General features: G+C 42.5%; 1 protein-coding gene across 1 annotated transcript in view; it reads right to left on the reverse strand.

Moving 5' to 3' along the window:
- Positions 1-26,192, reverse strand: part of nkd1 (NKD inhibitor of WNT signaling pathway 1) — a 48,209-nt gene extending 22,017 nt beyond the window's left edge. The window contains exons 1-3 of the mRNA XM_086174625.1: positions 25,950-26,192; positions 25,772-25,804; positions 25,441-25,538 (exon numbers count right to left, since the gene is read on the reverse strand). Of these exons, the coding sequence (XP_086030751.1) occupies positions 25,441-25,538; positions 25,772-25,804; positions 25,950-25,974 (156 nt within the window). The 5' untranslated portion in view covers positions 25,975-26,192. The remainder of the gene's footprint in view (positions 1-25,440; positions 25,539-25,771; positions 25,805-25,949) is intronic.
- Between the last annotated feature and the right edge of the window lie 774 nt (positions 26,193-26,966).

Consider the following 26,966-nt stretch of genomic DNA (forward strand, 5'->3'; position numbering starts at 1 on the left):
GAAAAAAATATATAAAATATAAAAAAAATAGTAGAATTTAACTACATTTTTTAGAAAATAAATAATATACCAGATCTCCTTTGCTAAAAAAAGATACCCAGCATCGTGAACTGTCACTCCTACCATTGTACCCACGCGAGACCTTACACGGAATATCATTGGCTAATTAGATCCGTACATGGCGTGCTATTGGCTGATTAAGCATGTTGTTCAGTTCTTCATGCTGATTGGTTCAGGAGAAAAGCAGCTGATCTGCTTGTAGGTTGTGCGAAGCATACATGTCCTGGTCCACTTACACGCAAGTACTGTCCACTTTGGCTATTTAGTTTGCGTGCAGCAAAGTATTTTCAATCGCGAGTACCCTATAAAATGATTTATCAAAAATATAAAATTTGATTTCTTTCCATGAATAATTTCATTTTTTTTTTACATTTAACATGATTTTTAATTAACTCATTTACTACAAATTTTATACTGTATTTCAGTTTTTATTGTATTTTACAATCAAGTAAGTGTTTAGCGTACTGTATAAGAAGCGTAATAGTTTGCAGGAGAAATAGTTTAGCTGAAACAGTTTGCAGGAGGTTGGTAAAGGGTTGAGTGAGGTTCATTAACATATATATATATATATATATATATATATGCAAAAAACATCAAAATTATCACGTCACTACTTTGTGGGAATTCCAAGCAAATTGAGGCTGCACTGTACTTTTGTATGCAAAGTTAAGAGGTTTCCACGTACAAATATACAAAAATAGAAAAATACATACGTTTCCTTGCAACATAAAGTGTAGAAACACAATGAACTGTAAATGAGCTGCATTTAAGTTTTAATTAAGTCCGCCGACATTCACTCGTCCTGAACAGAAGCGACCGTACGAGGTACGAACATTCAATCCTGGACGAAGTGTTTTTTAAAAAAAAAAAAAACAGTAACTGCGGCGACGAATAATTAGAAAAAAAAAATGGAGCTCCGTGACAGGGGGAAAATTTAAATCGAATTAATAATTTGTTGTCCGTTATCACCCCTGTTGCTGTTGTTGTTCTCCCTGCTGTCTATTTATTCATGGATTTCTCGCTATTTTCTGTCTTCCAACTGTAATATTTATTTTTCAAATTCATTTATTTATTTTCTGCTGCTGTGAAAAGGAATTTACCCGATGGGGATCAATAAAGTTTATTTGTGCAAAGAAGAGACAAATAGCAATAATCAAATCTGCAAAAAAAAAAAAAAAAAACCAACATTTATACGGCATCCACTCCTCGCCTGTTTTTAGCATCTCGGTTATTCCAAAGCGTTGGTCTGAATAGGGTGTTTGTTTCTAACTCCTCCACGGTCAGCATTATTCTTTTTTTAAAAAACACACACACACACACACTCACACACACAGGGCTTTTTGAATCTATTCTTGTTTTTTAGATGAACGGTCCAAAATGATTCGGGAGGTTCGCCAGGAACATGAGAATTGGGGGGGAAGAGGAATGTGCTAATTGGTTGTTGTCTTTGGTGATGGATGGGAGTCGTATTATTCGTACGCTGGGGTTACTCTGGGATTTGGTCTGGTCAGTGTAAAACAATATCCCGTGCTTTTGTTTCAACCCCACACACACACACACACACACACACACACACACACTTCCTCATCCTCTCATTCAAGGTCTCTGAATGGCTTCGGGTAAATGAGGATTTGGAGCAAAAGGCATTTTACTTGAAATCGCCCAACCTGATTAAGGGACGGTAAAGCTAGAAACATATATAATATATCACAGCGTGTCTGAATAAGACATGAATCTGGCCGGGTTTTTACAGCCAATCATACTCTGAACTTTGGTGCGCGGGTCCAAACAGCTCTTCCTTGTATAAACACTGGAGGCTTGCTTAAGATCAGATGACAGAGTTTGTACTCCAACGCACCCGATAAACTTCAAGCGGTGAATAACGTGCTAACTTCGAGGCGGCTTCCGTCACGAAACCGCGAATTCGGACGACCGAAGATGCAGCGGACGCTCGCTTTTCACGGGAGTTACGTTCCAAGGCCCCCCGTCGCAAAGTCCGCAAACTAAAAACGTGATCATTTTGATGGTATTTACAGATATTATTTACATTAAAGCGTTCCGCTTTACCGATGCTTTTTTTTTTTCGTCCGAGATACAATCCAATCTTGTTCTTAAATCCAATCTTTGCGACATATTTTTTCAGGGCTTTTGCAGCGTTTGTTTATCATCTGGGTGAGGTGATGAAGTCAGACGATTTTTATTTGATTAAATGAATTATTAGTTTAATTTTACAATTTTTCTTTTTCTTCTGAGGCTTGATATATGGCTATTTCATCATGAAAACATGTTGCAAATACAGCAAACCCTTGTTTATTGCGAGGGGCAATAGGCGAAATCCGCAAAGTCGTCAGCTTGTCATGATGTCGTCGCTGTCAGCAAAGGTTTCATAAAGTTTTTTAGCTTTTGTGCGGATAACTAAAGCAGACTCCATCCTTACAGCGGTCTTGTTGCGGACAGTCACAACCCTTTTTGCATCCTTGTTAAAACTTATGTCGTCCTTATGCTATTTTTTTTACTTCTTTATGTAACAAACCGAAGATTAATTATTCCCTAATGGCGCCCTCCAGCCGCGTAGCTCCTACCTTAACTCGGCAAGTCCAGAACTTAAACTTTTTCTGCGATAGTTAAAATCTTCGTCAAAGACGTTTTGCAGACATTGTGGGTTTTGTTGTGGAGAAAATTTGCAAACGAGACAAGCCGCGGAGATTGTTGACGCTGGTCTACCGTCCTTTAGCCAATTAGGATGAAGAACACAACATACTGCATTGTAAAAAAAAAAAAAAAAAAAAAAAATTTTAAAATCTGCAGTAAAAAAAAAAAATTCTGTGAACCGCATTATAGCGAGGGTTTAATGTTCTGCAAAAAAAAAAAAAAAAAAAAGCTAACGATAAATCGCAAGAACTGAATAAAAAAAATAGAAAAATCCACCGTAAACATTGTTTCACTCTCCAGACGGGGAGAACATGGAGAACCCAACCGGGAAATCTGCACATTTCTGCAAAAATTAGATGTAGAAGGCGGGGCTTGTTTTGTCTGGACCAATCAGGAAATGAGGCGGTAGAATGTAGCCGATGCTGATTGGTCGATGTGAAGGATTTCTTACGAACGTCTAGTCTTACCGACGTCTCCACATGACCGGATGATTCTGGGCCGAAACACAAAAACGCAAAAGTCCACCGCCGAAATTAGCAACGGTACTTCCTGCCTCCCTTCCGGCCGCTACGTCACATGACCCAAGAGGCCGCTTCTGTCCATCAGGGACGTTTTAACATCGAGCGGAATAAATTTTTCCGGCGACAACCCTGCCTCTCGGAGCGGTTCGGTCCGGGACAAACTGCAACGTTGGCCGTCCCGCCCGGATGTGGTTTTCCCGTCTATTTAAAAAAAAAAAAAAAACGTCTCTGAACGCTCGTTCGAAATCAGCGAGAAGGTCTCACTACAATGAGCTCCAAACGGACGCTATTTTAAAAATACACCGGAGATTTCAACCCCCGGAGCTGTCAATCACATCTGGTCCAGGAGCAGGACGGGGTTTCCCCCCCCTCTAAGGAAGCTCGCCATTAGATCCAAATCATAAAACGCGCCACGGAGGAAACCGGCGCTATATGATTTGAACGCGACGCCGGTCGCCGCTACGCGTTTTTGAAAAACATTGTCCCTGCATTTCTTCATGGTTTTTTGCGGTCCAGACGTTTTTTTTTTCGGAGAGCCGCGGCAGTTTGTCCCCCCGCTCCGATTCCCCGAGCGGGAATCGAGTCCGAGGTACGAGAGGCTGCGGGGGGATAAACAAGCATCCCTCTACTGCACTCGGGAGCAGCTAAAACAATTTTCCAGACATGATGTTAAATGTTCTGTGGAAACCAAAGCACACAGGATTCTGCTTTCAACGCCGGCCAGGTCCTTCAGAGCTTCTTCGGGGCCTCGGCGACAAGGGATCCTCCGGCGGGGCCCCTGCGTCTTTTAAAAGTCTTTTTTTTTTTTGTTTTGTTTTTCAATCCCCCTTTCACCCAAAAGTGATTTACGGCTGGACTCAAACACAGGACGCAGTGTGCGATCCCCATTACGACATCCAGGCCGCGTTACTTTTCTTGTTCCAAATGGCCGCTTGGCTCGGAGGTTACTTGGCAAACCTCGCCGACGGGACACGTTATGAATACGAATCCGAAAAACGTGCCGGCGGCGGCGGATAAATATTTGTAATAATAATAACATTCGGAGGGGAAAATTATTTATGTAAACAAGGAGCGCGATCCGTTTCGCACGGCAAAACGCCAGCGACCACTCCGTCCAAATAACATTTGATTTAAAGTGATTAACCGGAACAAAATGATGGCGTTTTTTTTTTTTTTTTTTTTTTTATTCCCCCGCGCAGATTTAAGAACTTCACCCCGCTGTTTATCGCTATAGACGCGCTGACATCCCATAAACCTATTGTGACCCTAATGTCACTAATGAGGTCGAAAACTCATTAAGCCGCGCTTTCGTACGGACGAGTGACCTTTACGTCCAAACAGTCCGAGGTGACTTTCCGAGAGACGGGGAAATGAAAAGAAAACGCCGCATTCCGCTTCTCGCCGGGCGCGTCCGCGGCGTATCTGATCTCAGCACGACGCCGCCGACCCGGTTTCCAGGGCGGGAGTTCCCGCTGTAGCTTAGGAAGTGTTAAAACCCGGTTCCCGCCGTCGTGTTTTTCCATCCCGCCGTTTAACGGAAGCGAGCGCGCGCCGGCGCCGCCACGACCCGGTGACTTAACCGACCAGAATCGCCGCCTCCAGCGTCATCCTCGCTCTGGCACCGGGCGCCCCGGGAACCCGCCGGGCCAATTTTCTTGTTCTGCGAGTCTGCGTTTGAAAGCAAAAGGGTACGTTTAAGTGCAAGTAATACGCACTTGCATGTGATTGTGGGAAAGTCCCACAAGGGCTTCTCGGTCTCGGCGCTGTCTGCCGCCGCCGACCCGCCACACAGGCTGACAATTTACGCGGCCGACGACAGCTCCGCCTGATCGCTCGCCAGAGGCGGGCCTCGGGGAGCGGTGGCAGCGCCGCTGGCACGCCGTCAAAACCCGGGAAGAAAAGAAAAAAAAAAGAAAAAAATCTCATTAGGACTGCGGCCTGGTTGCCCTTCTTCCCCTCCTGGAGGAAAAACACCTTCGGGACGGCGACGGACGGTAAACACAACGAAAAACCTTAGCTTCCTCCGGCCTCCTGGTCACATTTTGCGAACAAACATCTGAAGAAACCTCTCGATCGTAACGTCTTCAAGTCCAGTTGCTACGACAAGAAGATTCTGACAAGAACTCCATGACTGGGTGCCTCCACGTCCAGTCCGAGAACCCTCCCGCTCCAACGCAACGCATAAACTTCGAGCGGTTAAAAACGTGCTAACTCTGAGGCGGCGTCCACCCTGGACCGCAAATACAGACGACCATTCACGTTACGTTACAAGTGAATTTCCACAAAGTAAAGACAGGATCATTTTGAAGGTATTTACAGATCGAATCCCGCTCAATTCTTTACGAATCTCCCAAAAAACTGTTATCGACCAACCATCGACTGTATTATACGCTACACTAAACACTTGGATCATTGTAACGTACAGTAAACGTACAGTAAACATTGTACGTTTGTAACGTACAGTAAACATTGAAAATACTTAACGGCTGTGCCGACACGTGAACGATGATGAATTTCCTGTGTGGTTGTTATGGCGATTTAACATAAAGAAGTTTTATCTGGTCAGCAAGAGTCAGCATCTTCCTGCCGCACTTTCCACGCGAGATCTTGCGTGGATACAACGGTAGGAGCGAGGGTTAGCGATGCTAGGTATCCTTGTTTAGCTCACGTATTTTATTTATTTTATACAATAAATTTCAGTTTAAATTTACTATTTTTTTGTTTCTTTCCTCTTAGGCTACTAAATGGCTATTTCATCATGAAAAAAAAATTCAAATAAAAAAAAAAAAAAAAAAATGCAAAAGAACCATAAATCGCGCAAACCGAATTGCACAAAAAAAAAAAAAAAAAAAAAAAAAAAAAGATGAAAAAAAGTCCAGGGCGCATAAGCCGAACCGCAAACTAGCGAAAGTTCCACTGTATATAAATGTTATATTTTACAAGGTGAGAAGTCATTTTATATGAAACCGCCTAACAGCAGTTTGGGTTCCCGTAGGAGGCCTCTCTGTGTGGAGCCTCCACATTCTCCCCATGTCTGCATGGGGTTCCTCCGGGTTCACCGTCCTAAAAACATGCAGGAGCTTCACTGGAGAGCCAAGATTGTCCAGCGTTGTGAACGGTTGCGTGTCTGCACCGTCATTTCCGGAATAAAAACCTCTACTTTTTCCGCTTGCAGCTGAAACAACGATGTGGCTAATTTATAGTTTTTTTTGGGGGGGGGGGGGGCTTCACGTCGCCAAAATATTAAGCCTCGTCACATCGGATCGATGAAATGACAGTAAAATTCTGATACCGATCAATTCCGACACCGAAGACGACGACTTTAACGGTTTTAGCGCGCAGGAGGAAGACCAAGATAGCGACCGGCCGGCGTAGGACAAAGCAGGGATAGAAAACTCTTCCTGGTGTTATTGATTATTCATCTTTTTCATCAACTGTGTCAGGCACTGTTCAGGGAGTAATAAAAAGTTTCTGTTTAAATATCTCACGTTACAACGTGGACACCTACGGCTTATATATGTACACATATATTTATTCAGTTATTTTTAGCCGGTGCGGCTTAAAGTCAGGTGCTTAAATTGAACAGTCCAGAAATTACTAGGTGGTCTTCATCAGATTCGGAAAGCTAAACACGAAACAGTATCGGTTGGATATCGCAGTATTTGTGTTCGTTGTTTTTTTTTTTTTTTTTTTTTTTTTTTTTTTGCATTTTCACTCATATTTTCCACACACAAAGGCACAGATGTGTGCCCTTGTGTTATTTATTATTATTCATTATCACAGTTTGGAAAAAAAAAAAAAACTTTTCCAGTACATATTTCTGGATGTTCTCACCATTTTTTTTTTTTTTTTAATTTTCCCCCCATCCAGCTGTCTATTTTCATCCTTGTTGTTGTTCATTTTTATTATCTCTTTTATTTATACTCTTATTTATTGACATTGTCATTGTTGGGCTGCTGTGACAAAAGAATTTCCCCTACGGGGATTATTAAGGTGTTATTATTATGTTTCCAGACTGTATTTAATTAAAAATGTTGCTGTGTAAATATCTCATGTTACAACGTGAACACCTGCAACTTATAGAGAATTGTAGTGTATATATGCACACATAGATTTATTTAGATATTCTTTAGCCGGCGCAGCTTAAATCCAGGTGCGCTCAATAATTCAGAAAATGACAAAACTTCCAACTTCCAAACCTTTGCAAGTCGGGAATATCGTGCCGCAATTTAGCTGCGCAGTCAGTCAAAAACAAGAATAATAAAAAAAAAAATAGTGCAAGACAGAATAAATCCGTGCAACATCTCGCTCAAATATGTCACATAATGTTAAGTATGTATTTACTGAACACAACCAGGGTGGCGGAAATATAAAATGACGTCTCAGCCGAACAGACAGCTTGCCGACTGTTGTTTTTTTTATTTTTTTTTTTTATTTTCTTTAACAGCAGCTTGTCGAAACGCCCCGGGGTCCGACGCCGCGCCCGTCGACTGTCAGATCCGAAGCGGCGGGTTCAAGTTGTTTTTAGCTGTTAACAGGTCAAACGGGAGAATCCACTGAAGGATTGAGCAATAAAACCCACATATTGTATTGAATATCATTTAACTGCAAAAAAACAAAACAAAACACGGATGTCTTCTGATTTCGAAAGCAATTATTCACCTTTGAATTTCTGTATAAAAAAAGAAAAAAAAATTTTTTATATCATTTAACTGCAAAAAAAACACGGATGTCTTCTGATTTCCAAAGCAATTATTCACCTTTGAATTTCTCTATGAAAAAAAAAATTGAATATCATTTAACTGCAAAAAAAAAAAAACACAGATGTCTTCTGATTTCCAAAGCAATTATTCACCTTTGAATTTCTGTATAAAAAAAGAAAAAAAAAATTTTATATCATTTAACTGCAAAAAAAAAAAAAAAACACGGATGTCTTCTGATTTCCAAAGCAATTATTCACCTTTGAATTTCTCTTTAAAAGAAAATAGAAAAAATTGAATATCATTTAACTGCAAAAAAAAAACACGGATGTCTTCTGATTTCCAAAGCAATTATAAAAAAAAAAAAAAAAATTGAATATCATTTAACTGCAAAAAAACAAAACACGGATGTCTTCTGATTTCCAAAGCAAATATTCAAGTTTGAATTTCTGTATAAAAAAAAAAGAAAAAAAATGGAATATCATTTAACTGCAAAAAAAAAAAAACACGGATGTTTTCTGATTACCAAAGCAATTATTCACCTTTGAATTTCTCTATAAAAAAAATAAATAAAAAAAATTGAATATCATTTAACTGCAAAAAAAAAACACGGATGTCTTCTGATTTCCAAAGCAATTATTCACCTTTGAATTTCTCAATAAAAAAAAAAATGCTTTCTTTTTTTTGTATCCGTTGAAGGTTGCTAATTTTTCCTCCAAGAAAAAGAACCACGATAGCTAGTCGTGTTTCTAACCTTTACTCCCACTTTATCCGCACATATTGTGCTTTTTTTTTTTTGTGAATTTAGTGACCGACGACGGCCGGCACCGTAAAAAAAAAAAAAAAAAAAAAACATCTCATGGCGAAAACAGCTGTGGAACATGGGAAATTTCAAAACGCTGGAAAACCAAGAGGTAAAACAACAACAAAAAAAAAAAAGAAAACAAAAAAAAAAAAAAACGTATTGGTTTTAGAGCTGCAAATTAGCTTAAAGGTGTAGAGTTACTCGAGGGAAGCCTCGAGAGAGGAAATACCTTTCCCCTCCGCCATCCTGGAGAGTAAACTGAGATACACAGGAGGCGGCTTTCAAAAGAAGCGGGCGGATCGACTCATGGACTCCAAAGCGGTGCCCTTCCTCGCGCCGTCGGAGGAAATAACAACAACAATGGCCGGGCCGGGACGGACCGAGCCCTCGGGGTCGGGGCCCGACTCGGAGATCGGGTCCCGACTCCCGGCGGTAAAACACGACGCCCCCCTAGAGATGGAGCCAAGATAGAGGGGTGTTGATGTGAGGAAGCGAGCCACTCCGCCGCCGCCGAGCCGGGCTTCAAAGAGGATCGGCTTTCACACATGAAATAAAGATCTCAGATAATCATAAAGCAAAGCAAAGCTTCGGCGGGAGACGGGCCGCCGCCAATTTTTTCATACGAGAACAGCCAGGTTGTTTTCACATTTCTCGTTTCTCCCGTCGCCGATAAAAGACGTTCTGGATTTAATCTTCACGCGACGCTTCGAGGTAGTTTCGGGATCGCTGGGGTTTCTCTATTAAAAAAAAATAAAACTTTCGGTGCGGCAGAAGCGAAAGCGGGAAGTTGTATCTGTGTTTCGCTAATACGTTAATAAGAGCAGGGGTGTCGAACTCATTAAATTTGATGAGATTTTTCCTAATTTTTTCTTCGTTTTCGTGTCAAGGAGAACAGGTAAATGATAGAAATCTTGATATGTAAAGAAATGATCCTTTAAAAAAAATAAAAATAAAAAAAAAAACATCACGAACAACCTTAACGTTGATTTAATCACAGTGATTGTGCAACGGCACAAAATATTGAGTCACAGGTAATTGGAACTTAAAGTCATCCTCCGGGGAGGGGGAATTAAACTCATAAGAAAAAAAAAGAAAGCAATTGTGAAAAGCTAAACAAGGCGAGTCAAACTCTTTTACTATCAATATAATGGTCGCCCTCAAAGGGCCACATGGAACGGGAACAGTAGAAATGTAATGTAAAATAAATGAAACTACTCCTTAATGCTAAAAAAGTCTGAATTTGTTACTCAAAATGTTACATCTGCATTTGCATAGATGTATAAAAAATATGTTGACCGGCTGCTCTGTTCCAATATAAATCCTTCTATATTGTCAGATTATTAAACCCGCTCTACTCCATCAATCAATAATCAAACAACCTGAGATTCTCAAAGAAAAGTAAGTGTTGTTTCAACAACACTCTGCCTCAGTTCTGTCTTCTCAGTTCTCCGTGCATTTTGTTTTATTTTTCGTTTCTCTAACGCTAACTTGCTGCATCCACTTCACAAATCCAGGTTTGTTTGTTTTTTTAAATTAACCTCAACAACCACATAACACATAGAAGCTGCATTTTTATTCTTATTTTATTCATGATTTGTTTTTTCAAATTGTAGATTTAGTCCACGGGCCCGGATTGGACCCCCTGGTGGGCGGGTAGCGGCCCGCGAACCGTACGTTTGACGCCACCTGAATTCGAGCTTCCGAAAATTAAATACAAGCCTCGTGCAGATGTCGGCATCAGCGATCCTTTGAGATGAGGTTTGTTTGTTTTTATGGATTAACACTTAATGACAGACGGCTGATGACACCTTTCGTGTCATCGGTTGGTTCTATCAGTCTTTGCAAATCTGTTTGGACATGTTTGCTAGACACCTTTTAAGGGTTGGGTTCAATTTGGTCAGATCACATTCCTCTAAGAAAAGAAAAAAAGGACTCAAAGTCGCGAAAGATTGAAATGTTTAACGTTACTTCAAGTGTTCAAAGGCTAAAATGTTAGCGGGAGAAATTTCTAGCGCTCCCTCTTAGCGGACCAACAGCGTGGAAGACTGCGGTTTTGGCATCGCGGCACCACCGAGCACCTTTATGTCCAAATAAACCGGGACCTCGCCCACCCTGATGCCGCTGCTAATGCTACATGCTACAATGCTAACGCGGCGCAACATTCTTGTACATGTATGCTTTATCTGTTTGCTCTGCCCGGAGCCACTGATCCGATATCTCTCCTCCGTCCTCCCTCGCCTTTGTCTTTCGTTTGAGCTTCTTCAAAAGACAAAAGAGCAGTTCCCAAATTGGGCCGACAACAACCGGTACGGTAAAAACGAGCCCCTTAAAGTGTGTCCGTTAAAAGATGGCGGGGGCATCAAAGAAAGACGCCACTGCACTTCCTGCACCCCGGGAGGCAAATAATAGCCGCCGAGCCGGCATCCATCACCGGGCGGGTCGGGAGGAAGCCGCTCTACGATTAAAGCGTGCGCGGTCAGCGACGCCGGAGGGGCTCGTGCATGCCGAAGGGCTTAGCATGTTAGCTCAAGTGCGCGACCTAGAAATTCGAATCAGATTATAATCCGCAACCGGACGCCGACTCTCTCGCCGCGAGACGGGGATGCGTGGATATCCGAGCAGATGTTATTTATCCCGACTCCGACCACATGTGCGACCGCCGCCTCGGAGGCTCGGAGGCTCGGAGGCCGGTCGTCTCTGCGCGTCAGATTAACATTGCTAACGCTGTTGGTCACATTACTTCACCCACATCAAAAGCCGCCTCCTGAAAGGCTCAGTGGAATATTAGCAGCGATTTACAGCCCTCGTCTCGGCGCTTCAGAAACATGCTGATCTGAAGTAATCCGCCCCTCCGCCTCTCCACGCCGCCCACCCCTTCTTCTCCTCTTTTTTTGTGTTTTATGTGTGAAGTTGGCCAACACTTTAATGACCCATTTACAAAACTTTTACACCTGCAAAGATAAGCTTTTATAGGCCTGCCAACCCCCTCGGGCACTAAATTTTACCTGCTCCTCGAGGTTGTTAGCTTTGAAAAATATACATCTAAAAGAAAAAAAAACACCGCAATTAAAATTTATCGCAGTGTTTATCAAAGGTTTATCTCAGCAGAAAGGGTGAAGGGGGAAAAGGAGAAGGTAGGGTTCGCTTTTCACAGTTTGTTCTGTGGAAATGTGGAATTCCAGCTCCGCGCCGCGGAGGGAAAAAAAAAAAAAAAAAAAAAAAGGTCACTGTAAACGGCGTGAAAACCGAGAGGTTGACGACACACGCTCGGGCATCATTTAAGGGTGTTAAACCAGAGCGTAAAGAAAACGGAAAAAAAAAACAAAAAACTGAAGGATGCAAAAACTGAACCGTAAAAGAAAAAAAACGAACAAAACTAAACAAACCGCATTTTTATGTTTGTTTTACAAAGGCTAAGTAACAATTTGGCTCTTCCAGACAGGAAAGACATAGCCGCAGTCATTTCAGTGTATAAAAAAAGTATTTATGATAACAAAAAACAAAAAAAAACAAAACAACACAGAGCGGTAAATGACTTATTCAGCCAAAAATACACCGACCTTTGACCTCAGTCGCTCAGCGTGTAAGAAACTCGGATTCCTGCGCACCCGTTCACCCCCGAGGGTTGATTCGGGTTCAAGGCGTCCATTTTTATTTCGCCGTCTGGCACGCCGCGGACGTCACACTGTAGCTGGCTGCGGGGCTTTTTTTCTATGCACAAAATTTCCTTATGCGTTTCCAGCAGTTATGCCTCAAAACGAGCGGATAATTCTGGAATCGGCGGTTCGTGATTACGGAAAAAAACATCGCGTTCGCTGAAATAACTGAAATGCCACAAGCGATTCGGGGAAGGGGGAAATTAAGAGTCGCTCAGCGGCGACGAGGAACCCGCAGTCGCGTTTTGAAAAAAAAAAAAAAGGGGTCCGCAGGTCGAGATACGCGTTCCCACGCCGAAACCCGCGGCATCGATTCCACGCAGGAGCATAAATCAGCTTTAACCAAACACACACGCTCTTGTTTTGTTTTTCTTGGAAATGTTGCAAAACCTCCGCCGCTGGAAAAATAACACATTGGATTTACTCCTTTCAAGAGCGGACAATGGTTTGGAGTGTTTGCCTTGGCGGCGCCTTCAAAAAAAATTATTCAGAGCGCACAAACTATTTGTGATTAATCAAAGGAGGGGAACAAAAAAAAAAAAAAAAAAAAAGAAATTCTGTTTATCCGTAAATCATGAAAAGTGATTTACAGACTTTGAGTGTTCACAATTTCATTACATCCTGTAATAATTAAAAAAATAAAATAAACATATAAAAAAACTCCGGAAAAATAGACCAATTATGAATCACTTCACATATTAATTTTTTTAAATTTTATTTTATGCGCCCTATTTATGCCCTTTTTGTGCAGCGGTTGGAGTTTCCACCTCACAGGGTCAAAAACAGGAAGTTCAGACGTATCAATGAAAGGTGAACGGTCGCAAGTCTATCTCTTCTCAATAAGATAAGATAAACTTTATTGATCCCCATAGAGGATATTAATTTTGTCACAGCAACGTAACAGTTACAAGTGTCAAAAAATATGAATGTAAATATAAATAGGGAAAATAGAAAAAAAAAATAAATAAAATTAATAAAATCCACATAAATAGCTAGCAGAGAGAACAACATCAAGGATAAGAATGGACGATGGAATGGGAAAAAAAAAAGAAAAATAAATATCTATAACTGAATCTATGTTTACTATAAATAATAACTCATTCTCTGGACATTGATGCCATATGCACTCTTTGCACTTTTCATGACATCTGTCAATATCGGGACGCTCACAGTGATATCTCATTGTTTTTTAACACTTGGCAAATCAAATTATTGATTATATGAGAGGGCGAACGGTCATTTGTCTGTATATACGCCCTTGTGAACCCGGGACAAGCGGTACGGATAATAAATAAACGGATGAAATTCGACTCCCGTTAGAAACGACGAGATAAGACGAGTAAAGAGAGACGTCTGAGGATCATGTCATTAAAGATCATTTCTAGTCTTCCTAATTGCAACTGAACTTCGGGGTAAAAAAGTAGGCAAACAAGCAGCCAGTCACACTCTGGCATTAAGGTAACCTGTGTGTGTGTGTGTGTGTGTGTGTGTGTGTGTGTGTGTGTGGGGCAAGCCGAGCCACGCCCCTTCTGTTTTTACCCTCAAGCGTTTCCCCACAAGAAGTCAGAGGGTTAAAAGGGAATCCGAGCCAGAGGTGAATCCTTAAAACACATTCTCCAAAAGCCAATGAACTCCGCTCTGGGAGCTTAAATTCCCGAGAGGAAGCTACAGTTTGGAGGGGAGAGGAGACGGCCTGTCCCTTCGCCTTGATTAACAGGTGGTCTGCGTCTGCCAAGAGCAACAAATCACAAAATTATGGCCTTCTGAAAAATAAAGCTGGGTTCCAGAGAGTAACAACAAGAGCGGAAAGAGAGAGACGCTTATGAAAAATGTCATATTTCATCTCCGAGCTCTTGTTTGGTTAGTAATGCATTTCGGACATCTCGCCGCGTCCGGAGAAAAGCGGTCATTTCGGCCGCTTCCTTGCCGAAAAAATAAAAAATTGTTGCAAACACGACGCGGGTTCTGTTCCGCAGCCTCGGCGGACGGTATCTGCAGCGTCTGAGCGGCGAGTCAAAGTGCTCTTTGTGGAGACGGAGTCCCTCAGCCGTCTGCTCGGCTTCAGACGCCAGTCTCAAGTGTTGCAAAGTGTGTGTGTGTGTGTGTGTGTGTCAGGACGTCTACCTCGAGGGCAGCAAGAAAGTGACAGGCACTTCAAGCTTTCAACGCGGCCGACTGAAGAGAAGCACACGGCGACTTGTCAATGTCGCCGCCAGCAGTTTGTGAGACGTCGCCGCCGCGCATTCGTCTGCAGACCGTCGAGGGGAACGATTTAACTTTTTCACAGCTGGAAAATGCACGAAATGCAAAATAATGCGATCGAATTTGTAATATTTGTGTGTAACTTATCACCGGGAACAATACAAACCGAGAAAAACACCAGCTTCTTTAAGAGCGGACATTAGCGCAAAGTTAGCGGCTACGCTAGCACGAGTGTTGTCCAAAACACACACCTCGCTGCTTAATCTGAATCCCGACAGGGATCGCGTGTTTGAATTTGCATGAGTTTACTGATTTAGCCGCCTTTATCACAGGTAAATATACACTGATTTTACAAGCAGACAGTCTTTGCAAGTGGAAATAATGGAGGTATTCAAACACACACACACACACACACATACACCAAAGATCTGAAACATTACCAGGTGTAACCGCAATTTGCTTCAGATCATTCAGAGCTCATTCGGGATAATAGCGGGTCCGGGGGCCGTAATAGCGGGTCATTTTTTATATCGTGAACTCTGTAAACGGGGCTAATAACGTAGCAATAACTAGCAGCCCATCTTGTTAAACTCAAAGACATTCCTAGACCTTGTCTGTGCAAAGCGGAGGACTTTTGATGTGTGTATTCTGACCAGATGGGACCACCCTCACCTAGGTGGTCATTCTTGCTCTCCAACACACACACACTTCTTGTGTGCACACAAATGCACACAACATGTTCGGCGCAGACATCCTGCCAGCCGCAAGCCACCACCTCCAAACATCCCTCACATCTGACCTTTTAACTGCGGACCAAAAATCTCTGTAATTACAGAGAGTGTTTCAAGTTCGCGAGTAAACACAACAGCAGAAATAGACACTTCAGCTACGATATACAAGCGTGCCGATGCCACAGGCACGTTGCTATTCATAGCTCTCTGGAATTAGTGGCTTGTGTCACTGCTCGCCATAATGAACTTGCAGCGCGGCGGGCTGTTTTGCGCCAGAGCCGCTAGTAAATTCCACGCGCGCGTTTTTCGACGCCCGGCCCGGACAAACGTGCAATTGGGAGTTAAAGCTTGCACGTAAACGAGAAACTTTTTAGTCTCCCGCGAGCCGACGGCGGCCGAGTCGGTCCGCCTATAAGTAAGTAAGCGAGAGGGTGTCATCGTCGGCATATGGGTAACACATTTGGGCCGTACCGTGCGGAGCAGAAATGCCTGGGGAAAGGATTAACACTGGTGTATCGTCTGCAAACGTACAATCTAGTAAATTGTAAAAACTCCAAAAGATTCGGGGTTGAGTAAAAAAAAAAAAACAAAAACGGCAATTACACGGTGAAGTTTACGAGGCTCCCGGTTGAATTTCGCAGTCCCCGTAAAGACGTGGAGTCGGCGTCCCGGGCGGCGCCACGCCCGTTTAAAGCTCCTATTTCCGTGGATTCGGGTAAAAAAGCCGCGCTTTTTGGTCCGTCTCCTTACGGCCTTAAAGCGCCTTCGGAATTATTACGGCATGAAATGTAGTTATAAAACGCGGAGTTGTTATTTTATTTTTTACAAATCGCATTTCGTAAATGCATTTGCGGCGGCGGCGGCGGCGACACCGCGCCGACTTTTACTCGGTTCTGTCCAAACAAGCGCGGTGTCATAATGGCGGGGGTCGTTTTACAGCGGCGCTGCAGAATGTCTTTGTACGGCGTGCAGAGTGAGGTCCTCTGTGGGCCGTGGCACCTTTTGAAGCGTAAACACACCGGAGGGGGGAGGACAGCTTTGCTTTCAGCAGGGCCGCTGCTCTGTTTAGCTTTCCCTCAACCAAAAACATCCCTTAACAGACAATCCGGAGCTCCTCCGGACCGCCGGCGCCACAGGAAGAGCCCGAGAACCCTGGAAGCCTCCGTCCGTGGGAGGCACAATGCGCTGTTTACCTTCGTCCACTTCCACATTCTTGATTCCTCTCACGAGGGCGCTCAAATGCGCGACGGGGAATAAATACATTTAAAAAAAAAAAATTTTAATTTAAACCTATGGAGCTTCCAAAAGTCCAGTTTACTGAAAAAAAAAAAAAAAAAAAAAAAAAAAAAAGGACGGGAATCACGCTGTGACTGTGCGTCTGCTGGCGGTGATGAATTAATTCAAATATTAGGGTAAACAAATGGGCTGCGTTTGTATATATTGGCGGTGCGCGCGGTCTCATGACGGCACTTTTTATGCAGATGTTGAGCTCTTCCTATTCGAGAGCCACTTTTGGAGCGCTCAGTCAAATTATTCAGCGCTTTTACTGCACGGGCCAGAGCGCAACCCACCGGGGGACCCGATAAACAAACAAGAGAGAATTATTCAGGGTTTAAACACTTAAACACCCACTTCAGCAGAGCCTTTTAAGTGGGTGATTAAAATGAGCACTGAGCTTCCACGGAAAGCTCAGAGGAGCTCAGCGTCGCCACAGGAGCCCGAGTCACCTAGAGTTTCCCCCCTCTACACACACACACACACACACTCACACACACTCGCAAACAACTCTATCAATCAGCGACTCGTATAAATAGCAGAGCCGTTGGGATCGCCGTCGTCGCTCCCCTGAATCAACCGTTGGCGTTTCTTTCTAGGTAACAGGTATCTTGCATTCTACCTGCATGAGCGTTTGTAATCCAGCTTAGATTAAAAGATAGGAGTAAAATCTAAGAGTGAAAAATGTGTTAAAATGCAAGAAAAAAAAAAACAAAACAACAATATCCCGCCGATGCCGTTTCATATCTAGTTTTCTGAATACGACGCTGGAATTTCCGGACTATTGAGCGCACCTGAATCCAAAACCGCGACGGATCAAAATAACAATTTTAAATTTCCGCAACCCTGGTTGTGTTCAGTAAATACGTTACGTCGCACCATTTGAACGAGATGTTGCACGGACGCACAGCTAAATTGCGGCGTAATATTTCCGACTTGCGAAGATTCGGAGATTGGCGCCGGCGAAAAATGACTAAATAAATGTATATGTACATATACATTTTCTATAAGCCGCAGGTGTCCACATTGTAAGAGATAAGATAAGATCAACTTTATTTATCCTGAAGGAAATTGTTGTGCCACAGTTTCAAGCAAAAACATAAAAATAATAGATAATAGTAGGAAGGAGGGAGAATAAGAAATACAATAAAATATAACATGAAAATAATTGAAAAAAAAATTGTAACATAAGATATTTACACAGACACATTGTTTTTCTTACTTTTAATTAAAGTAATGCTTTTTTGCAAATAGCGGCTGATGAAAAAAGATGAATAATAAAACGCTAAAAGTCGTCATCTTCGGCGTCGGAATTGATCGGCCTCAGAATAACATCGGTCCGATGTGACGAGGCAAAAAAAAAAACATAAATTAGCCGCATCATTGTTTAAGCCGCATTGTTTAAAACACGTGAAAAACGTAGCCGCTAATAGTCCGGAGATGACGATAAATGTGATGCGCAATTTGGTCAAACTGCCGAAATACACCGCATATAACTGTGCTGAACGTTTGTAAAACTTAAAAGCCTGACCAAGCAAATGAGACGTTTTAAAAAGGCTATACACAGGAACAGCTGATATATCAGCGGTGGGAAAGCTAGCAACCAAAAGATCTCATTCTTTCAAGCGGTCCAATTAGTGTAAAGTTAAGTTAAACCCCACAAAAAAAAAAAAAAAAGGGGAGGGGGATTTTTCATGCTTGCTGAAGGTGTGATCCAAAATCCAATTAAAAAAGGGGGTGAATAAACAATGCAGTCAAATAATATGAAAGGAAGTGACGCGTGAAAAAAAAAAAAAAAAAAAAAAAAATCAACATTTGTGTAAAAAAAGAAAAAAAAAATCACAAACTGGCTAATTTCTTTGATATTAAAAAAAAAAAAAAAAAAAAAAAAAAAAAAAAAAAAAAAGGAAAATCTGTGCACATCTGGGAATCAGGTGAAGGATGCGGCTCTGGTCGGGCGGGAAAAAAAATAAGTAAATAAAAAAATAAATCCTGTTGCACCCAATGACTCTGCACACACACTGTGACCAGATTGTCTGCCTGACGTGTCACGCTTTGCTTTGCTTTGCTTTGCTTCGCTTTGCTTTGCTTTGCTTACTCGACACGCGTTTATTGAATGTCAGCTTTTTTAACTCTGCACTCAGCCAGTGTATATTAAAGGAAAAGGAGAGAGAAAAAAAAAAAAGGGCATCTGGAGGCGTTAAATGAAAACCCCTCCGTCTGGCCGCGGCGGCCAGAGACGCTTTGGTAAACATCTATCCGTCCGCTCCCAACTAAGCATATATTTGGGGGGAAACAAAGCAGAATCTCAGCTGCTAATCCCCCGAGATTCCCAGCGCATTCCCGCAGGAGCTTTTGATCTCCGGAGTTCATCCGGACAGCTGACTCCAGACTCCGGGGCGCACTTTTAACCGCGGTTGCACATACGTCGCAAACCGCCGACAGCTTTTTTTTTTAATTGCAAACATTGTAAAAAAACAAAAAAACAAAAAAAAAAAAAAAAAAAAAAATTTTTTTTTTTTTTGCAACTTCTTGTTAAAAATGGAAAAAAAAAAATTAAATAAAAGTTTTTGTTTTTTTTTGCAACTTCTTGTTAAAAATGGAAAAAATAAAATGAAATAAAAAATAAAAGTCCATCCAAACAGAGGGTTTGTGGGTGACCTGTGGGTCTCTGGCAGATGCAAGAATATATAATATAGCAATAAGTTAAGATAAACTTTATTGATCCCCATAGAGGGAATTCCTTAGTCACAGCAGCGTAACAGTAAAATATGAAAAATAAAACAAATTTAAATATAAATAGAAGGACAATTAGAAGACAGAAGATAGCAAGACATCCATAAATAAATAGACAGCAGTTATAGTTCGCAGTTAGCAATTATAGTAAGCTGTAAGTTATTGACGTAATATAAGCTATATGTTATAGTAAGATATAGTGACTCTCTATTTATATATATATTCATATTTATTTGACACTTATAATCTGTTACACTGCTGTGACAAAAGAGTTTCCCCTATGGAGATCAGTATAGTTCATCTGATCTTAAAAAAAAAAAAAAAAAAAAAAAAAAAAGATAAAAAATAAAAAAATACATAATTACATAAATACATAAAAAATAAATTAAAAAAATCAGAAAATTGCATAAAATGATTCACGCTGAGAGTAAAACCTGACAGCGTTGATGTTCCGACTTATTTTTTTTCCCCTTTGTTGCAAAGAACTGCAGAAGAGCGATTAAAAAAAATCATTTTGCTCTGTCCTTTTTGGGATCATTTTGCCGACCGTGTTTCTTTAAATTGTTTTTTTTTTTTTTTGTTTTGCCGCTTCTGCTATCATCACACGGGGGGGGGAAAAGTCCTCCGGATGGCTTTTAGTCTTCTCCTTGTGACACGCGATGCCGGATGCGACACCGAAACCACCTGCACGTCCTCCTACCCCCCCCTTCCTTCATCTACATCAACAGAAAACCTCCACCGCATCTTCTCATGGGAACATTTTTTTTTTTTTTTTAAATCACGGACCCTCCACGGCCAGGTGCTGCCCCTCCTCCCCGAAGGCTAAGGCGGCTTTTCTTCCCTTTTTTTTTAAAAAAAAAAAAAAAAAAAAGAGTGTGTGGCTTCGAAACTTTTTTTTTTTCCTCCCAGCCTCTTCAAAGACCAACAACAGCCCCCTCGCAGTCCCATGGGATCACGGAGGGGGTAGATCCTGGTGGGAGAGGGGGCATACGTCACGCCGAACGCACAAGAGGCCAGCCGGTGGGAAAGGGGGGGGGGAGAAAAAAAAAAAAAAAAGAAAACGCGAAGAAGACAGAAAGAAGGAGAGGAAGAGGAGTCTGCATTTGAAAGGTGCTTTCAGCTTCCAAGCAAAGGGTCCTTGCTTTGTGAAAATGACAAGGAAAGGAAAAACACAAGAGAGCAAAAGCAAAAAAAGACGGAGGGGGAGGCTAAAAAAAAAAAAAAAAAAAAAAAAAAAAAAAAAACCTGCCATGTCTTTTATCAGACTTGGAGGCTGAGGGAATGCGTTTGAAAGCTTTAGACCTGCAAAAAAAAAAAAAAAAAAAAAAAAAAAAAAAAATACTGCGAGACAAGAGAGTCGGGGGGGCAGGAGATCCAGTTCCAGGAGTTGCATTCTGTCGTCTGATGCACGTTCGCCTCGCGATGGGTGGGTGGGGGATGTAAAGGCTCGCGGATGCAATGGGGGAACAGCGAAAAGGGAGGTTTTTTTTTTTTTTTTTTTGCTTTTCTTCCCCCCCCCCTCCACCTAGGAGGGGAGGTTGGGGGTTCCCGTTTTACTGCGCAGAGGGTCGGGCTTCACAATGGAGGAGGAGCCGTGGGTGTCGCAGGCTGAGTTCATCAGACACCAGCAACACAAGGCCACGGGGTAAAAAAAACGCCAGAAACAGATGGGGTGCGGGAGGACCGACCCATTGAGGGGCGGGGAGGGGATTTTTTTTTTTTTTTTTTTTAATTTATGGGATGCTTCGGGATTAATTCCCTGATGATGCGGTGAAAAAAGTGGATTTTTTTTTTTTTTTTTTTTAAGGTGTGTCACAATTTCAAACATCCAAGTGGATTTTTTAACAGAAATGACGGTCTATATAACGCCATGAAGGGGGGGAGGGGGGGTCACATGACCTGGATTGTGATGTGCATGTCTCAAGTCACGGGCAACACAAAAAAAAAATGACCATTCTTTGCAAACAATGCTGGTTTTTTTTCCCCGCTCGTCAAAATAACACAATGACTTCAAGTGTGCAAAGAGTTTGGAGACGAAGGATCCACGCAGAAGTTCTCCACAACCCCGATTCAGCTTACAGAAAGGGATGTTATGCATCGAAAAAGCAGCAGGTGCAGATATAATAAATACATGAACGGTATTTATATTATGCCAAAATGTACGGGTGATTTAAAGGCAAGGTTGCCGTCGTCTTCTAATCACCCCGTTCTCTGGATCCGTCTCTCACACCGACTAAACTTCACCTTCTCTTTCCCTGCCTCCATAAATCTTCTCTTGGGTTTCCCTCTAGACCTCCTGCCTGGCAGCTCCGACCCCAGCATCCATCTACCGATATATTAACGCTCCCTTTCCCAGTGGACGCGACCGAAACCGTCTCAGTCTGGCTTCCCTTTCCAAGGAAGGGCATCGTGAACGTGTCCTACGCTCATTAAATGTGGTAGACTAAGTAGAAATGTGCAGGTCTGCAGTCGAAATGGATATTAAAAAGTGCATTCATAAATATGGACGTTAGCTGCCGAGCTAGTGCGGTGTCGTGTGTGCTAATTAGCATTAGCTGACAATCTTTTTCCTGGTAAGGTGACCTCGGACGACAGATCGGTGGGGGAAGGACCCGACAATTATTCGCTGACTTATCAAATATGCTGTTGCGATATCTTAACCGTCATAAATCCTATCTTGGTTGTGAGGTCACGGTTATGAAATCATCGTTATAAAAAGATAAATAAGTAACCGGGATGTTGGTAGGTGACGTGATCGCCGCAAATCTGGATATTTGATTGTTTCGTTGAAACCGATTTGTTTCAACCGATTGTTTAAAATTCGACATAAAATATTAAGGCGATTCGTGTCACGTGCCAAAAAAAAAAAAAAAAAAACGGAAAAAAAAGGAGTCAAATAAATATTGATGTCAGAGCGACTTTTCTCTTCTTTTCTTCATTTTCCCTTTGAGCTATAAAAGCCATTAGTCACCCAGATTAGTACACTCCGAAATAACTCCTTCACTGATCATTAAGACAACCGAGTCTTTTCCATCCTTCACACGCCGCCGCTCCAAACTAAACTGCATTCCAGACAGAAAATAAAGGATCAATTTGTTTTTGCGGCTCCAGCGAACGGTAATTAAGTGGTGCGAGTGTTTCTTTAACGTGGTCCGATCGACCAAAGCTTGTAAATCCGAATGCAAGAGCGCGTGACGCCTCGCTACTTTCAGGAGCGACAAAAACAGGAAGCAAAAAAAATTTAAAAAATTAAAATAAACAAGAAGCTTTGGAGTTTTGGGACCGGTTTGCATGAGAAAGAAGAAAAAAAAAAAAAAAAAAAAAAAAACCCGGCCGCAGGCTGCACGTGCGTCCTGGCTACAAGAACGCGACTATTTGTCGCGCAAAAAAGACGGCGCCGCTTCGCAAAAAACGTGACGAAACCAGGCGACTTTGAAGCTCCCTCTCGCTCGCTCTGCGTTTTTTCGCGGGACGATTCACAGAAGGTGCCGATTCCGCGTTCAAAAGACGGGAGATTTCGGTTTTTCTTGGCCTCGCTCGATAAACACAGATGCATTTGTGCTCAAAAGGCGCCTCGTGGGCGGAGGAACCGATTTTTTTTTTTTTTCCTTTTTTACTCCACGGGCTCCATTTCCACAAACGAGGACGGCGTCGCAAACCAAAGAGGCTTAAAGCTCCTCTGAAGCGATTCCAAAGGATTTCCCCACTTGACAACAGCGGCGGCGTGTTTACGGCAATGCCAAAACACACAACAAGCGTGACCTCCGACGTAACTCCCCAGCCTCGACAATCCTCGCCCGTCAACCAGACTGTCACCGCCACGCTTTCGCTCAAGCCTCCTCTATTGTCTAAAACAACAAAACAACCCCGAACGGAGCGAGAGCCGAACGTTTATTCCCCGCGTCATTGGAGGAGACGTCTGGTAAAAGTCGCGCTCGGGACACGCGAGCGCAAAACAATGGCCGTCCGACCCGATTTAAGCGACGGTTCGTGATGATAAAAACTCACTGGACTTAATAAAGCGCGCGGCGATTCCAGCTGTCGAACACACGGGCAGGCGTTAGCCCTTGCGTTAGCGACGCAACCGTTCGTCCTCACGTCTGCGTGATTTGTACAGACGTGTAATCGTTCGCGGCCTCGTGTTCAAGTCACATGGAGACGTACGACATTCGCTCGTCGTCTAGACGTGCAACAATCACCCTCTCATTCATGCGTCATATAAACATGCAACACACACCTCACACAGATAAACAAGCGTTCACCCTGTCATTCTGGTGAATGAGACACACACACACGCGACATTCACTCATTCATGTGTAAAATACATATATATATGTAACATTCGCATCTTACATAATCATTCATCTAACATGGAACGTTCACTCTCATTCGTTATTTTGACACGCGACATTCACTCATTCATGCGACACAAACACGGAACATTCACACGTTCATGCTTAATATACATATATATATATGCAACATTCACATGTCACAGTCACACAATCATTCATCTAACATGGAACGTTCACTCTCTCATTCGTCATTTTGACACGCAACATTCACACCTCAACCAGACATACAATTGTTCACGCTCTTATTTGCACGTCAGTCATACAAGTCATACATGTCGTGTGGACATGCAACATTCACTCTCTCATTTGCACATGCTATGGACGCATTCAACCGTTCACAACTACATGCGCACGTCACGCCGAGACACGTGATGTTCGCCCTCTTGTTCATGCGTGAAGTAAACATGCAACATTCACACCTCATACACACACGCAACACTCACTCATTCATGTGTCACGTAAACATGCAAACATGCAACATTCACTCATTCATGCGACACATGAACACACAACATTCACTCATTCATGTGTCACAAACACACAACATTCACACCTCATACAGAGACGCAACATTCACTCATTCATCCATCACATAAACACGCTACATTCACACCTCATACAGACACACAACATTCACTCATTCATGGGTCACGTCAACATGCAAACATACACTCATTCATGGGTCACGTAAACATGAAAACACACAACGTTCACTCATTCATGCGTCACATAAACACGCAACATTCACACCTCGTACAGACACACAACATTCACTCCATGTGTCACGTAAACATGCAAACACGCAACATTCACTCATTCATGCATCACAAACACACGACATTCACTCAGTCATGTCACACAAACATGCAACATTCACTCATTCATGTGACACGTAAACACACGACATTCACACCTCATACAGACACGCAACATTCACTCATTCATGCATCACAAACACACAATATTCACTTATTCATGCATCACAAACACACAACATTCACACCTCATACAGACATGCAACATTCACTCATTCATGCATCACAAACACACAATATTCACTTATTCATGCATCACAAACACACAACATTCACACCTCATACAGACATGCAACATTCACTCATTCATGCATCACAAACACACAACATTCACTTATTCATGTGTCAAATAAACACACAACATTCACTCAGTCATGTCACACAAACATGCAACATTCACTCATTCACGTGACACGTAAACACACAACGTTCACACCTCATACAGACACGCAACATTCACTCATTCACGCAACATATAAACATGTGAGATTTACACCTGGTGTGGACACACAACCGTTCACCCTCTCATTCACACGCATACCATCGTCCACTCAATCGTACAGACACGCAACGCTCACACAGACACACAACCACCGAGGCCTCACACACTCACCCTCTCACACGCATGTCAAACCGACCATGACGTGAAACCCACCGGGGAGGGAAGAACACGGACACGACACGCAGCAAAAAAAAAAAAAAGCATCATCCTCAACCCGGTCCAGAGCACAAACAACAACAACACTGACACACACTCAACTTCCGGTGCCGGAGCGGAAGTGAGGAACTTTGTCCGGATTTTGAAGTTTCCAGGCGGCGGAGAAGAAGAAAAAGAAGGAAGAGGAGGACGAGGAAGAGGAGGAGGAGGAAGAAGAGGTCGAGGAAGAGGAGGAAAGCGGCCGATTCATCCGTTCATCCGTTCATCCACTCACCCTGCAGTGGCCCTTGTGCGGCTCGTAGTATTTCTGCTTCACCAGCCAGTCGTCGATGCCTTTCCGCGCCAAGCAGGCGTTCACTACGAAACTGTCGCCTGGTATGGAGATATGTGTTAACACACACACACATATTTCAGACTCCACACACACACACATGCATGCATGCACGCACGCGGTGCCCCCTTTTTTTTTTTTAACGTCCTTTGAGGAGGCGCCTTCAAAAGAAAGGGGGAACAAACCGCTCCAGTCGTTCCTTGAACACACACACATGCACACACACGCACACACGGAAATGTTTAAAAAAAAAGATAAATAAATGAATAATCACCTTCTGGACTTTCCCTCGGTTTACAAATAGCGGCTTGAAGAAAGAAGAGAGGAAGAAGAAAAAGAAGAAGAGGGGGGGATAGAAGACAATGAACAGTTACTCGAAAGTATCTCAGCGTCGAGTGGGTTTTTTTTCTTTTAAGAAAAAAAAAAGAAAAATAAGAAAACACACAGCGTACCATGTTTGGAGTGCAGTTTACCCATTTCTTTGCATCGGGTTCGAGTGGAAAACCATGAGCCGGATATATAGTCCGAAAGACGGCCGTGCTGCGGGGGGGAAGCGGGGGAAGGACGGAGGAAAAACGCGCAGAAAGAGAAAGAGAGAGAGAGAAAAAGAAAGAGTGGTGGGAGTCCCGGGGTTATCCAGGCGGGTGGACGCGTCCGTGTGGACCGAAGGCGGACGGCGCTCCGCGGCGGACACGACCGATCGGCGGCGGCGGAGCCTCTGCAAACCTTTGATTCCGCGCCGCTCTTGCAGAGAGGCCCGCTTCCGGTCTGGCGCCTTCAAAATAAAAGCACGCCGGAGAGAAATGATTTTTTTTTTTTTTTTTTTTTTAAACACACTCAAAAAATGTAGAAGAAATGCAGAAATGTAAGATTCAAAGTCTTTGTTTTTTTTTCTTTTAAATTTTTTTTTTTTGTATATATTACATTACATTACATTTGGCAGACGCTTTTATCCAAAGCGACTTACAATAATGGACATAAGCACTGCAAATAACACTTGCAAATACAAGATGCACAGGAATGTATGTATGTTAGGTATATACACTGCTCAAAAAAATAAAGGGAACACTTAAAAAAACACATCCTAGATCTAAACGAATGAAATATTCTTATGAAATACTTTGCTCTTTACACAGTTGAATGTGCTGACAACAAAATCACACAAAAATGATCAATGGAAATCAATTGTATCAACCCATGGAGGTCTGGATTAGGAATCACACTCAAAATTAAAGTGTAAAAACAAACTCCAGGCGGATCCGATTTTGATGTAATGTCCTTAAAACAAGTCAAAATGAATCTGTGTTGCTTCCTGAGTGGACACTATGATTTCACACAAGTGGGATTGACTTGGAGTTACATTGTGTTGTTCAAGTGTTCCCTTTATTTTTTTGAGCAGTATATATATAAGTATATAAGTATATAAGTATATATGTTTGTTAGGTGTCCATGAGCTTAAAAAAGTAAGA

The sequence above is a fragment of the Fistularia commersonii genome, chromosome 27 (assembly GCF_037954325.1).
Source record: "Fistularia commersonii isolate RoL2024-O1a breed Wild chromosome 27, RoL_Fcom_v1.0, whole genome shotgun sequence".
NCBI classification, from domain to species: Eukaryota; Metazoa; Chordata; class Actinopteri; order Syngnathiformes; family Fistulariidae; genus Fistularia; species Fistularia commersonii.